The 13,774-nt window shown below is 42.4% G+C and overlaps 1 protein-coding gene across 12 annotated transcripts in view; it reads right to left on the bottom strand.

Annotated features, from left to right (window-relative positions):
* The window catches only part of CADPS2 (calcium dependent secretion activator 2), a 508,886-nt gene that overhangs the window by 436,958 nt on the left and 58,154 nt on the right, over positions 1-13,774 (bottom strand). For all 12 annotated transcript variants that reach the window (XR_008574138.1, XR_008574139.1, XR_008574137.1 and 9 more), the window contains exon 2: positions 1,195-1,308. Coding sequence is in view for 8 of the 12 variants with exons in the window: in XM_054803630.1 (XP_054659605.1) it covers positions 1,195-1,308 (114 nt within the window). In the remaining 4 variants the exon portion in view is untranslated. The remainder of the gene's footprint in view (positions 1-1,194; positions 1,309-13,774) is intronic.

The raw sequence follows: 13,774 nt of genomic DNA, 5'->3' as shown, positions 1-13,774 counted from the left end.
TGTCCTTCCTCCTTAACTTCTTCATCAGTTATACAGAAAAAAGGATTACTTTCTAACAACTTCTGTACGGTTCTTGCACCTCTACATAATACCTCATGAATGTTCATATTCTTGTTTCATCTGCAGAATCATCTCCATCCTTTCACAAGCATTTTTATGATATTTCCTTCATTTCAACTGCTGCAGAAGTGCTCAGATTGTGATTTGGAGAAACTTGCACTGCGTTCTCACATTTCTGTACTATAGGAAACTCGTTTGTCCACTCCATCTCTTTTTTTTTTGTGCAGCATAACTTAATGTAGATAAAACCAAGCTAAGACATAAGTCACATCTTCTCCATGAAGAAAAGTTTCATTCACTAGCAAAGGAAAGCTGACAGAGAAAAAGGATAAATAATATATAAAAAATAAAGCAAAAAAATTTGGAAAAAAGATGTGGTAGAGTGAAATATGGAGGAAGACCCTTCAAAAGAAGTACAAGTTTAACATAGAGCCCTTGCAATTCATTGAGCAAGTCTGAAGTTAGATGAGACAAAATTAAATCACAGTACCATTTACTAAGATTAAGAAATAAATTTTCTAGCCATATGCTGCTGATGTTACAAAAACGACAGTGAACTGTTCTCTTAGTTTGGAATGGGACCTCTTCCTTAGGGAATTAAAACCACATCTGAAGATCTGCACTGGTGGCCATAGGCACTGAACATGACTGGGAGGTCACAGTAGAACCTGAGAGCCGGTCCAGTTGCCTGGAAAGCTTCTCTTCTTTGGGAAGAGAACAGGTGGCTCCTCTCCAAAAACCTCTGCATGGTAACTAAAAATCAGAAGACACAGATTTCAAGATGGTAACTTACAAGTGAAGCACTGATTAAAAGAGGTAACGTAGACACATGGCGATAAAGATAGCAGTGTCTAGTGGTATCAAATGCTGCCAGAAAGATTTTTAGAACCAGGGGTTTTTCGTTTTGTCTTCCCTCTCCCACTTCTTCAAGTGGGTGGATATTTTCCAGTTCAGTTTATCTCTTGTGCCCAGGCAGTGGATTTCAACTTTTAAAAATAGCAAAGCTGGAGTAGGAGGAAGCTGTTTCTAGAAGGTTTGGAAGTTCACAGCCTTAAAATTCTTTTCCTTGTATCTGCATTAAATGAGATCCTATGAACTTTTTAAACAATTCAGAAAACAAAGCACATAACTTACCTCGTAGTAACTTCGCACAGCATTGCAAAATGCTTCATCTGCTACGATTTGTGTCTCCCCATTCAAAAAGGCCTGGAAACGTTCCTTCAGTATCTGTAGCTGCTGCTTATTGAGCTATGCAAGAAAAAAAGGAGAGGGGAGAGAACAATAATAAATGAAGTTAGTCTCAAAGTAAAAATATGCAGCACTATACACACTTGGAAGCTGTGAACAGGGAAGAAAAGGCAGAGGCTCCCTGGCCACCTTGCTCACTAGTGAGTGGCAGCTCTTCAGAGTTCCATCTGGGCAACCCAGGATGCTGCAGCAAGTCATGCACGCACTCAGCATGCAACTAAACCTCTACTCTTTCCCTTGTGTTCTCGGGATGCTACAGGTAAGTCTGCATGGATACTTCTGAGCAATATTTTATATGCCTGTGCTGAATAAAATGACTGACCTTCCTCATGGCAGCAGCACCAGCTAATAAAACTTAGCTACAAGCTCCAGTCTTCAAACATTTCAATTTTTTTCAGCCTTCAAATAATTGAAAAACAACTGAAATGCCTCAATTTTTTGGAGTAATCTAGGAGCTACCATTGGCATGTTTTAACAAGCAAGCTCACTGTGAAGAAAATGGATGCAACCTGCTCCCTAGGAAGCAAATGGACTTCTAGCCACTGATGTTATACCACTATAAAACAACATGAAACAACTAATCTTGGGAAACAGCAGCCACAAGGCTCTAAGACTGATACCAAATTACATTTGGTGGATTTCGTATCAAAGTTGAGTGCATTTTGAAAACAGACTCATAGTAGAGAACATTATATGATTAAACCTTTCAATCAACCCATTTTTATCAAAGTTTAATGTTATGGTAAAAAAGCAAAACCTGAAAACTCTCCAGGTATCCAGACACAGGCCTTTTGCCAAGGTTCCCATCAACTCTTGAAATATTCAGTAAGATATTTCTCCTTATCAAATCCGTGAGAAGTTATAATGTCACATCAAAGGAGACTGCCACTAACATACTAATATAACAAAGCAACAGTTAAAAATAGTTGTTTTGCTTTCCCAGAACTTAAAACCTCATTCTTCCAGTGAGTATTCCTGAACTTTAAATTTAACACACAAAAAAAAAAATCCAACACAACTTATTGAAAAGTTTTTTCATCCTTCCTGCATTTTGCTTAGTTAAAAATAAACAAATAAATAAATGTATAGCCAGAAATTGAAAATATTTTTCCACAAGGCAGCAAGTTCTATTTGTAATGGCTAACCTGCAACAAATAACATTACCCAGATCGCGTCATCGTTTCTTACAAAAGAACTTTTTGGCATCTACAGTAAGTATGGTGACCTTAGGCTTTCAGGTCTCTAGTGTCAGCACTTTGAAACCTTTTAGCTACGACAATGTGACAAGATTAGCAACATTACTGCTACCCTGATAATGGGCCTACCTTGGACAATCTCTGCTTCCTTCATATCAAGAGGGGATTTTCATCCTCCATAAGGTTTGCTAAGTTTGTCAAGTCATGTGCTTCTATGAAACGTGTAGCAGTTTACTGCAAAACTGTCTCCAAATTGAATGCAAACCTGAAAGCTGTTCTATTTTCACAGGAAACAATAGCATAGATGCCGTCTAAAATCCTCTGAAAAATAGTGACATGTAGGCAGTACCAATGCAAAGTCAAAGAACTATGCTTTGAAAAAAATCCAAGCTAGTTAAAAATGCATGATAAATCTGTCCCTCATCTTAACAAAATGATTAGCAATACAGAACAAGCCCCAAGGAACTCCTACAGAAGAAAAGGCCTCCTGTTGAGGCAAGCAAACTTCAACAGAGGTTGCTGTGACTTGGAAAAATTTCCTGCAGGAGCTCGAGAGCAGCAGTCCAACACTGACACATTGCCAGCCTGTACCACTGCTAGTTAAAAATCAATGGAGAGAAGTACTTGTATTATATCTGCTCATACACCAAGAATGGCATCTATCCCCCGTCTGCCAGACGCCCATTCCTTGCGCAGAATCTGCACCACAAAGGTTAGCTGTTTCTAACAGAAATCAAACTTTATTCCCAGATACACCGGACAGGTCTTTCCTTTTATTTGATTTCCCTTACTCTTCTCTCATTTTCTGAAGATATTGGACAAGTTGAGATATCAGAAAATGCAAATCATTAAGGATGATTTGATGGTTTTGTTCAGCACACGCTTGTTCTCGTAGCGGACTTAACAAAAGAGCCGAGCGCTCCTGCAGACAGTTCACCACTGCTGAGCAAGTAGCTCCTTCATCCCATGGAATATTCACAGCTCTGCCACGAGAACATGAGGGCTTCCTGCCAAGGCAATTATGGAAATGTGTTTTCATGCTTGCAGATTTCACTCTTTAGGTGATTTGCTTGCCTATTACCCACATATCAAACAAAAACATTATGAATAAGGCAATGAAATATAAATTTAATTCTGACTTCCTCATTTCTAACCATCATAGTTCAGCAAACTGAAATGCCTTTAAAATATTTATATATATGGCTTTCATACTCACTGCTTCAGGTAGTAAGTAATTCTAAGGGTTGAGTGGCATTTTAGGATTACTGTACATTTCTCAAATTACTTATGTTTTGGTGCAAAATCTAGATGTACTAAATAATAATAAAGATTCCAATGAAACGTATGAAAAGCTACACCTTGCACTAAGGACGATCTGAAGTCTATTGTACAGGTCTTAAGTACTGTCATATATAGAGATGCAGTCGTGCTAACTTTCAAGATACAGAATAATTTATAGTAATGTGCTGTAGCATACAGTTCCTCTGGGTTTTTTTATTTGTCAGAATATTGAGTGTGCAGCGAATTTTCACTCATCTTTTTTTTTTATTTTGGTGATTTTTAATGGGTTCATTAACACTCTTCAATTTGCAGCCAAGCACCTTTAAAAATGAAACAAACCAAAACTAACAGTGGAAGTAGTAGCTTAGAACTCCGGAGAAAAGAAGGAAGTCTAATTGCATTAGAATGCCATAATGGCAAATGGAGAGAAACAGGCATCTGTAGTGGACATTAACTCCTGGCCACTGCCAAACAGCTCTACCTGCCCAAGTCTGAGCTACCTTTGAAGTTGTCCATGTTGGTTAACAAGGAACAAGAGATGAGGACATCATGCATAATCAGAATCCCAAGTGAAATGCTAAAACTTAAGGGCAATAAGCCTGGCCAGATTGTCTCTGGCAGGAATTCACATAAAGGAGCTCAGAATCCTTCTGCAGCAGGATTACCTCCCCGCTGCATGTGCCCTTTCCTCATTTCCTCCGTGCAAGACCCATACACGTCAGACCTTTGCTTTCAGTCCCTCACTACTTCTTTACCTCTTTACTGTCAGTGCTTCTGTGTCCGCTTTTTAATTCTAATAGAAAGGACCATGAACAGCAAAATTAAAATAAAAATTGACATTACTACATGTAGCCCCAAATGTAAACTGAACTCAGTATCACCTGAAGCATACAGCAAAGCCTCACTGATTCTGTTGGTTTCCATCAACCTGCTTCAGTTTTGTACTGTTTATTTGGATTTTGTGTTCTCAGTGGTATGAAATATGTTGTCGTAACTCTGTGTGATACTTCATAAATAACTACTGCTGCTTCATGGAAGAATGTATAACTAAATTCCAGTGACTCAGAATATCAGGTTTGATTGCATTCAGTCATTCTGCAGAAGATAAGCAAAGACAACTTTCAGGGAAAACAAGATTAACTGCCCTCAAATTTGCTTTTTCTTTATTGCAGCCACGCAACAGATAAAAGTTTCTTTTCTCCTCCATCCCTGTGCCTTTCACAAAAGGTAATATTTATTTTTTACTCTACATTTGCTAACCTTAGTACCCTATCAAAGAAAGAAAACATATATTTAAGATAGAATAAACTTCTCAAAGGGCTATTTAATTAAAAATAACTTTTTTTTCAAGTTGCAGTAGCAATTTAACTTTTCATAATTTACAGAATAATACAAAGGTATCAAAAGAGCCTCAAGCACTTAACTATTAAAAAAATTCTCACCTTGCATTTAACATTTCAAAGTACTCTTATGTATTCTAGCATATTCCTCTTTGAGCACTAATTTAAAGATTTGATTTTTCCCTTGTAAAGTGAAACTTGGGTATGAAAACCTAGAGGCATTTCTGGTATAGCTCCACTCACACCTTTAAACAATTTCAATAAATGGATTTTACACAGAGTTTAAATTCTTATTTTTCTAAGAAGTTACATTTCAAACAGATCTGGCAGTTTAGGGAGTTGTTCCAGTGTCACGAGTTTTACTTTACTAAATAATAAACGCCAACATTTTGAAGGAAAAATGAAGCACGTATGTATTTGTAATAGTAATACTGCTTATCTTATCTCTGAAAGAAAGAAGGGGGAAAAAACCCCAACCCTAGCTTCAGAGTTTGATGCTAGATTTAGAGCATTTTCATCTGCTTCTGACTGCCTAAGTACACAGAGCAGATCACCACTGCCCTGAACACATGCAGCCAACAGCAGCTAGCAAAGACATAACTCAAGCACAACTGTCCCCTACAAAACTTTGGCCTTTAAAATGAAAAAGCTTAAAATGTGGCCTGTGTGTTGGCCACAGCCAGCCTCCCTCCCCATGCCCCAGAGCACCGCAGATGCTGGCTTGCAACCACAGCCTGCGGCTGACCCTATTCCCCGCAAGTGCAGCCAGCCAAAGAGCTGGCACTGGAGAAGGAACATTCTGAACCATTGCCACCTTGTGGCAATTTCTGAAATATAGCAAAGAAATAACCGCAGGTTGCACGTCTCCACACTCGGAGCTGGGATCTGTGCGAGTATCAATAAGCCCCTGAACTTAAGCAACAGCATTGCTTCTTCTCTACTCCCACGCTGTAGTGTGAAATTACCCCTTCTCAGCCCATATGGGTAGTTTAGGAAAATAGCAGGAGGTGATGACTGCAATTGTAGATAGAGTTAGATAAAATATTTCTTATGCAGATTACAAAAAGAAAGGGGTAGGGAGGAGCCAACCAAAGACCCACTCCCTGAACTCTCAGCTGCAATGTATATGATCTGTAGCACCAAACATGATTTAAGTCCCTGAATACTTCCTAAAAATAAGAAGCTTTATTATTTCAAAACTATGCCATTTTCTCCCATGCCTTCCACAACAGCAGCTGCTTCTGGACAACTTTAGCCAAAACTATACTTTTTGAGAGCAGAGAAGAGTGGAAAAAGAAATAACCTGGTGAGCATTCCCTCAAACAGCTGTCTCTCCCTTCCATTTCAGTGAGGAGATAAACTTGCATCTCCTGAATGAACAGAAATGAAGGTACAAATAAAACCTTTTCCATCCCACTTCTCGCGCACTTCTTTGAACATTGTTTCTTGTCCTGATGGGGTCTTTGTCAAGAAAAAAAAAAAAAAAAAGGAAAAAAAAAGTAGAAATTATGCCCAGGACTAACTTTCTGATGTCATGAATTGAGTTTTGCTATAGGGTAATTCATTCCACTTGCCCATACCCTCAGCCAGAACCAAACCTGGATGATACAACAGGTCAATGCATTTACAGTGACACTCAATTTAACGCACCACTTCCGGGACAAGAAAAATTTAACTTCCAATAATTTCCTAGTAATTCAAATAGACCATGTGTTCAAGGCCCTACACATTTAACAGGTACACTTAGACATCAAACCAAGTTTTCAACCTAAGCTCCACATGCCTACAGAAGGAGCACGTATGTGCTTTGTACGTTGGGTTTCTTCAGATTTTGTTTCATATGAATTCACTCTGCCTTGAAAGGTAGCTGCTTAAGTGCTGATATATCTGCCATCTCCCTTGTCTCCCCACCTTCCCAAATCCTCCAGCTGCCGTAGCGTGCTCAAGGATGTCGAGCCCAGCGACTCCCTCCCTGCGCCTCCTCTGCAGGGTCTCCCAGCTCAGCTGTGCAGGGGTACTGGTCAACCCATCACAGTGGGCTTTCCTCACCCCAAATGAACCTCAGAAATGACAGGACAGCATCTAACAACACTTGAAACAACCCTCATTCTACTGCTGAGTGAGACTCAAGAGTCACCCAAGTCTCTGTCGCAGACCAACTCTGCTGTAACCCCAGCTTCCCACCACCACCCACGGTGGTGGGGAGGGCTTTATCCACAGGGCCGGACTCTGGAAAGCCATATGCGCACTTCCGTGAGAGCCAAGAGCAGGGCACAGAGCATTAGGCTGAACCCATCATCATCCTCTCCTTCCAGGGAAAAAAAGAAGAGAAAAAAGAAAAAAAGGGGAAAAAAAAAGCCTGTGCCACATCAGTGAGTGGCTGTTAATGAGAATAAACTTGCAAAGCAAATAGCTAGTTATAGACAGTGATTCTCGCTCCATTTCCCCTCCTTCTCCCCCACCTTACCTCCTCTTCCAATATCTGCCTACACAAGAATATTTCTTGCGTTTCGGAGCAGCGACCAATGTGTTCATTTATAGTGAATTACTTGAGAGATTTGCTACTGAGGAAAAAGACTAAGTAAATAGTATTAGAGAATCTCAGTGCTAAGACAGGGGGGATAGCTGTGCTGAATTATGCAGGTCTTCATCATGTACAACAATGGTCCTATACAGCATGTGGGTGGCACACAATATATGCTGTCCTTTACTATTCATTGCATAAACCAGTTTGATTTTCTAAATAACAGATAAATATTTTGCTGTCACTTAGCAACCTTAACTGTTCTTTGATTTTCTTAAAGCTGAAGTTATTCCAAGTAAAACAGTGTCTGTAAGGATTCTGTTGGCTGTCACTCAGCAGACTACACTGTGTACATACTCGTGCAACAATTCAGTGCCTCATAGAATCAAACACTAGATTTCCAAAATCGGCCCATACATTTACCAAACAAATCTATCACTCTTTATAATGAAACAAGCACAACATGGCATTTACCTTTTGTTGGTCTGCCACTTGTTTAATACCCAGAAAAACTACCAGTAATGCACTGGTCATTCAATTCCACTTACAGAGTATTTCCTTGTAAGTTAGAAATATTTTCTGTGCCATTAAGTCTGAAACTTTACATATTTTCATTGTCCAGAGCAGTATATTCAAGATTCTTTGACAGGATTGTAAAACATTTCACAAGGAACAGAGGGTTTGGGGGTTGGTTTTCTTCAGGGAGTAGAGGGGATGGGACAAAAATCACAGGCAGTGGGAAAAGGCAAAGTCTGATTCATGTGAAGGAGTTCAAGTGTACCACACTGACCACCAAAATATAGAACTGAAGACAGCTTCCAAAAAGGTCAGACTGGCCACCTTAGGGGAAAGGAAAAAATAAGTATTTTGATAATGAAGGAGAACAAATACTTTTTTGGGGAAAAAAAAATAAAAATCAGACTTTCCTAATTTTTGGACAAGAATGAAAAGATATAAAGAAGTGCAGAAAAAATTAACTACTTAAAAGTTCCTCATAGCAATGGTAGATTTCTTTATTGTTGAAAAAAATTGTTGACCTTTTACAGACTATGCCACACTAGGAAAGAAAGCATCTGCTACGTGTTTGTCCTAAATGCAGTAAATATCACACCCCAATAAAAGCAATCTCCTCTGAGATGAGGTTGTCAGTGCAGATGCAATCATTTTCTTTGTACCTACTCCTACTCCCTGAGATTTGCTGTAGAATTTAGCTGACAATCATCAGCTAGGTTTATATTATTGTATTTGTTTCTTCTGTGCGGCAGACTTCACTGATCTCTTCTCAGTCTCGAGCAGCTGTATGGACACACTACAGCTAGGCCAGCTATGTTCTGCTGTTCCTCGTGCCGCCGCTGTTTGCGGCCATCTCCCATGCAGAGGACACAGTGGCACCGCAGCTTTACTTCCTCGAGGTTGCCAGAGCCACAAGGAGACAAGTCACGCCTGAAAGCTACACAGGCAAAGCTTCCAGCCAAGAAAGCTGATGATGGCTCATGCAGGTGGACCATGAAAATTATACCTAGCAAAGACGCACAGTGATCCTTGCCTACGGTGGGAACCTCAGCTACGAGTGCCTTTCCAGAAACGACAACTGAGGGAAGGTTTAGAGGTAGCTGCTACTAACATGTAGAGAGATGCACAGCTCTGACTCACAGTGTACGTCAGCAGTTCAAACTGTGTTGAACTGAAGGGATTTGCATCACTTCCTACAGCTCAGCTCCTGTCTTTCTCCTCTGCATCTACATCATCTTTTGTACCCTGTGTCAATTGTGTACCCCCAGAACTATCTGTCAGAAGAACTAGTTATTCCAAGAAACCAGCTTTCTCATTTTGCAAAACTTCTCCACATACAAATTAAGCTATCATAAACAGCTTGTTCATAGCTCAAAAGCGTTGCACTGAAGAGCTTTGTTTGCCAACAACCTCATACCAGGACATTTTGCCAGCAAAGATCTCTAAGTGTAGCTGAGGGGGCTACAGCAGAGCCGCTTGAACTAGTGGAAGCATCAGCAAAATGCATGTTCCTCCAACCTACTCTCATCTTTCCAAGGTTGACATTCATGTTCCATTTTAGCCCACTTTTTAAGGAGGCACTGTGATCATACAACCCTTCCTTGGTTGTACAAATGTCACCGTTTTCCCCGCACATGTAACTTCTGCATGCACTTCTCAGTTTCTATCAGTTCCGATAAAAAAAAAAAGTGCAGAGGTTTCACAGATAACAAGATTTTACCTTGTCTGAAAAATGGAATTAAAAAGAAATCCAAATTGTTCTTCTCAGTGATGGAAATGCAAGCAAAACTAAGAGACTGTAATTTCTGCTTGGCACCTGGCAAATACAAGTTATATGCCCATCACACTCTGTGGCAACACATTTCAGGACTAGTTTGGCTTAAATTCAAGGAATAGAAAGTATCAAAATAAAAGTTGGGGTAAAATTCAAATCAAAATACCCATTTTATTCTGGGTTCTGAAAACATTTAAAAAATTATTTCACCAAACTACATAATTTTACAAAATATTTTCCACAAAGTTTGTCTAGTTTCATTAATAAGCAGAATTGTGTCCATACGCCATCTACCTTCTCTGTGAGGGCTGTGAAACAGAGGAATTTAGGATGGGTGGGACCTCCAGAATTCATCTAGTCAAACCTCATTCTCAAAGCAAAGCTAGCTCGGAAGATACATCATGCTGTTCAGGACCTTGTCCAGACAAGCTTCGCATATCTCCAAGGACGAAGATACTGCAGATTCTCTGTGTAACCTGCTCCAATGCTTTTTCTGAAGTTCCCTCCCCCACCCCCTAATATGTAGTCAGAAGTTCTGGGTTGTGGCTTGTAACTATTCCTTCCTGCTCTTTTCTTGTGCACCTCTAAAAAGAGTCTGGCTCCATCTTCTCTATAGCCCTGTCCTCCTTAAGGACTACAAGACAGCAGCTAACCTCTTAAACTTCTCCAGACTAAACCAACCCCGACCTCTCCACCTCCCCTTCTGTATCATGTCTTCCATCTTCTGATGGACTTCTTCCAGTTTGTTGATACCACTCCTCTACTGGGGGACTCAAAACCAGATTTTTGTATTACAGATGCAGTCACACCAGTGTCAAGCAGATGGGAAAAATAAACATATTTCCCTTGACCTGCTAGCTGCACTCCTCCAAACACAGCTGAACACACGGCCAGCCTTCATTCCCCCAACTCACACTCTACTTACTCTCCATCAGGATGCCCAGGTCCTCTGCTGCAGAAGACTCAGCCAGTCAGTCCCCTGCCTGTAAAGATGCATGGGGCTCTGGGCTGAAAGCGTGGCTTGGCTTTTGTCGGTGCTGAATGTCCAGAGGTTTTTGTTGGCTCATTTGTCCCGGAAGTCAGGAGTCGCCTGAGTAGCTGCCCTGCCCTGCTGCTATCATGTGCTCCTCTCAATTCCATGTCATCTGAGAATGTGCTGAGGCTGCATTAAGTTCTATTCTTCCAAGCCAATCTATGCTTGATTACTATACTTGTACATCAGCATTTTTTGATCAACCTACCCCTACCCTCCAACGATTCATCGTCCCAACAGAAACAAGAAAATACCACTTCTTTATGGAGATTGGAAAGATAAATTGACAATACATAATTGCAACACAAACAGTTGTTTTGCACTAAAGCTTTCTGGCTTCCCTAGAACTAGATAGGAGCATACTGTCCACACCACTGAATCACTCTTCAGGTTAAGGGCAATAAATTCACACTTAAAAGCTATATGTCATTAATTACATGCATTCAACTCACACTGAAATACCTCTGCGCGAATGCACGGAGCATGGGGAACAAACAAGAGGAGTTGGAGACGTGTGTGTGCCTGCAAGGCTATGTCATTATTGGCATTACAGAGACATGGTGGGACAGCTCCTATGACTGGAGTGTTGGGATGGAAGGGTACAGGCTCTTTAGGAAGGACAGGCAGGGCAGACAAAGAGGGGGTGTTGCCCTCTATGTCAATGACCAGCTGGAGTGCATGGAGCTCCACCTGGGGATGGAGGAGGAGCCCACCAAGAACCTATGGGTCAGGATTAAAGGGAGGGCTGGGGCAGGGGACATCATTGTGGGGGTCTGCTACAGGCCACCTGACCAGGGAGACCGAGCAGATGAAGCCCTCTATAGGCAGATAGGAGCAGCCTCATGCTCACAAGCCCTGGTCCTTATGGGGGACTTCAACCACCCTGACATCTGCTGGAGGGACAACACAGCTGAGCGTAAACAATCCGGGAAGTTACTGGAATGTGTCAGTGGTGACTTTCTCTTCCAAGTGATAGAGGAGCCCACGAGGAGAGGTGCCATGGTGGACCTTATTCTCACCAATAAGGAGGGCCTGGTAGGGGACGTGAAGCTCAAGGGTAGCCTTGGCTGCAGTGACCATGAAATGGTGGAATTCAGGATCCTCAGGGCAGCAAGGAGAGCACTCAGCAAGCTCACTACCCTGGATTTCAGGAGAGCAGACTTTGGCCTCTTCAGGGATCTGCTTGGTAGAATACCATGGGACAAAGCCCTGGAAGGAAGAGGGGCCCAAGACAGCTGGCTAATATTCAAGGGTCACCTCCTCCAAGCTCAGGAGCGATGCATCCCAACAAAGAGAAAGTCAAGCAAAACCACCAAGAGGCTGCCATGGATGAACAAGGAGCTCCTGGGCAAAGTCAAACAAAAAAAGGAAGCCTACAGAGGGTGGAAGCAAGGGCAGGTAGCCTGGGAAGAATACAGAGAAACTGTCTGAGCAGCCAGGGATCAGGTTAGGAAAGCCAAAGCCCTGATAGAAATTAGTCTGGCCAGGGATGTCAAGGACAACAAGAAAAGCTTTTGTAAGTATGTCAGTCATAAGAGGAGGACGAGGGAAAATGTGGGTCCCCTCCAGAATGAAACGGGTGACCTGGTTACCCAGGATATGGAGAAGGCTGAGGTACTCAATGACTTCTTTGCCTCAGTCTTCACTGGCAAATCCTTGAGCCACACTGCCCAGGTCACAGAATGCAGGGACTGAGAGAATGCGGAACCGCCCACTGTAGGAGAATATCAGGTTCGAGAATATCTAAGGAACCTGCAGGTGCACAAGTCCATGGGACCTGATGAGATGCATCCACGGGTCTTGAGGGAACTGGCGGATGAAGTGGCCAGGCCACTTGCCATCATATTTGAGAAGTCCTGGCAGTCTGGCAAAGTTCCTGCCGACTGGAAGAGGGGGAACATAACCCCCATTTTTAAGAAGAGTAAAAAGGAAGACCCAGGGAACTACAGGTCCATCAGTCTCACCTCCGTGCCTGACAAGATTATGGAGCAGACCCTCCTGGAGACTGTGCTCAGGCACATGGAAAATAAGAAGGTGATTGGTGACAGCCAACATGGCTTCACTAGGGGCAAATCATACCTGACAAACTTGGTGACCTTCTATGATGGGGTTACAGCGTTGGTGGATAAGGGAAGGGCAACTGACGTCATCTACCTGGACTTGTGCAAGGCATTTGACACTGTCCTGCACAACATCCTTGTCTCTAAATTGGAGAGACATGGATTCGATGGATGGACCACGCGGTGGATAAGGAATTGGCTGGATGGTCGCACTGAAAGAGTTGTGGTCAATGGCTCAATGTCCAAGTGGAGAACAGTGACGAGTGGTGTTCCTCAGGGGTCAGTACTGGGACCAGCACTGTTCAACATCTTTGTCAGCGACATGAACAGCGGGATGGAGTGCACCCTCAGCAAGTTTGCCGACGACACCAAGCTGTGTGGTGCAGTCAACACACTGGAGAGAAGGGATGCCATCCAGAGGGACCTTGACAGGCTGGAGAGGTGGGCCCGTGTGAATCTCATGAAGTTCAACAAGGCCAAGTGCAAGGTCCTGCACGTGGGTCGGCACAATCCCAAGCACGACTATAGGCTGGGCGAGGAATGGATTGAAAGCAGCCCTGAGGAGAAGGACTTGAGGGTATTGATTGATGAGAAGCTCCACATGAGCCGGCAGTGTGCGCTTGCAGCCCAGAAAGACAACCGTGTCCTGGGCTGCATCAAAAGAGGTGTGACCAGCAGGTCGAGGGAGGTGATCCTGCCCCTCTACTCCACTCTTGTGAGACCCCCACCTGGAGTACTGCATCCA

The sequence above is a fragment of the Grus americana genome, chromosome 1 (genome assembly GCF_028858705.1).
Source record: "Grus americana isolate bGruAme1 chromosome 1, bGruAme1.mat, whole genome shotgun sequence".
Taxonomy (NCBI): domain Eukaryota; kingdom Metazoa; phylum Chordata; class Aves; order Gruiformes; family Gruidae; genus Grus; species Grus americana.
Note: the sequence above shows the minus strand (reverse complement) of the source record. Positions and strands in the feature narration are given on the sequence as shown.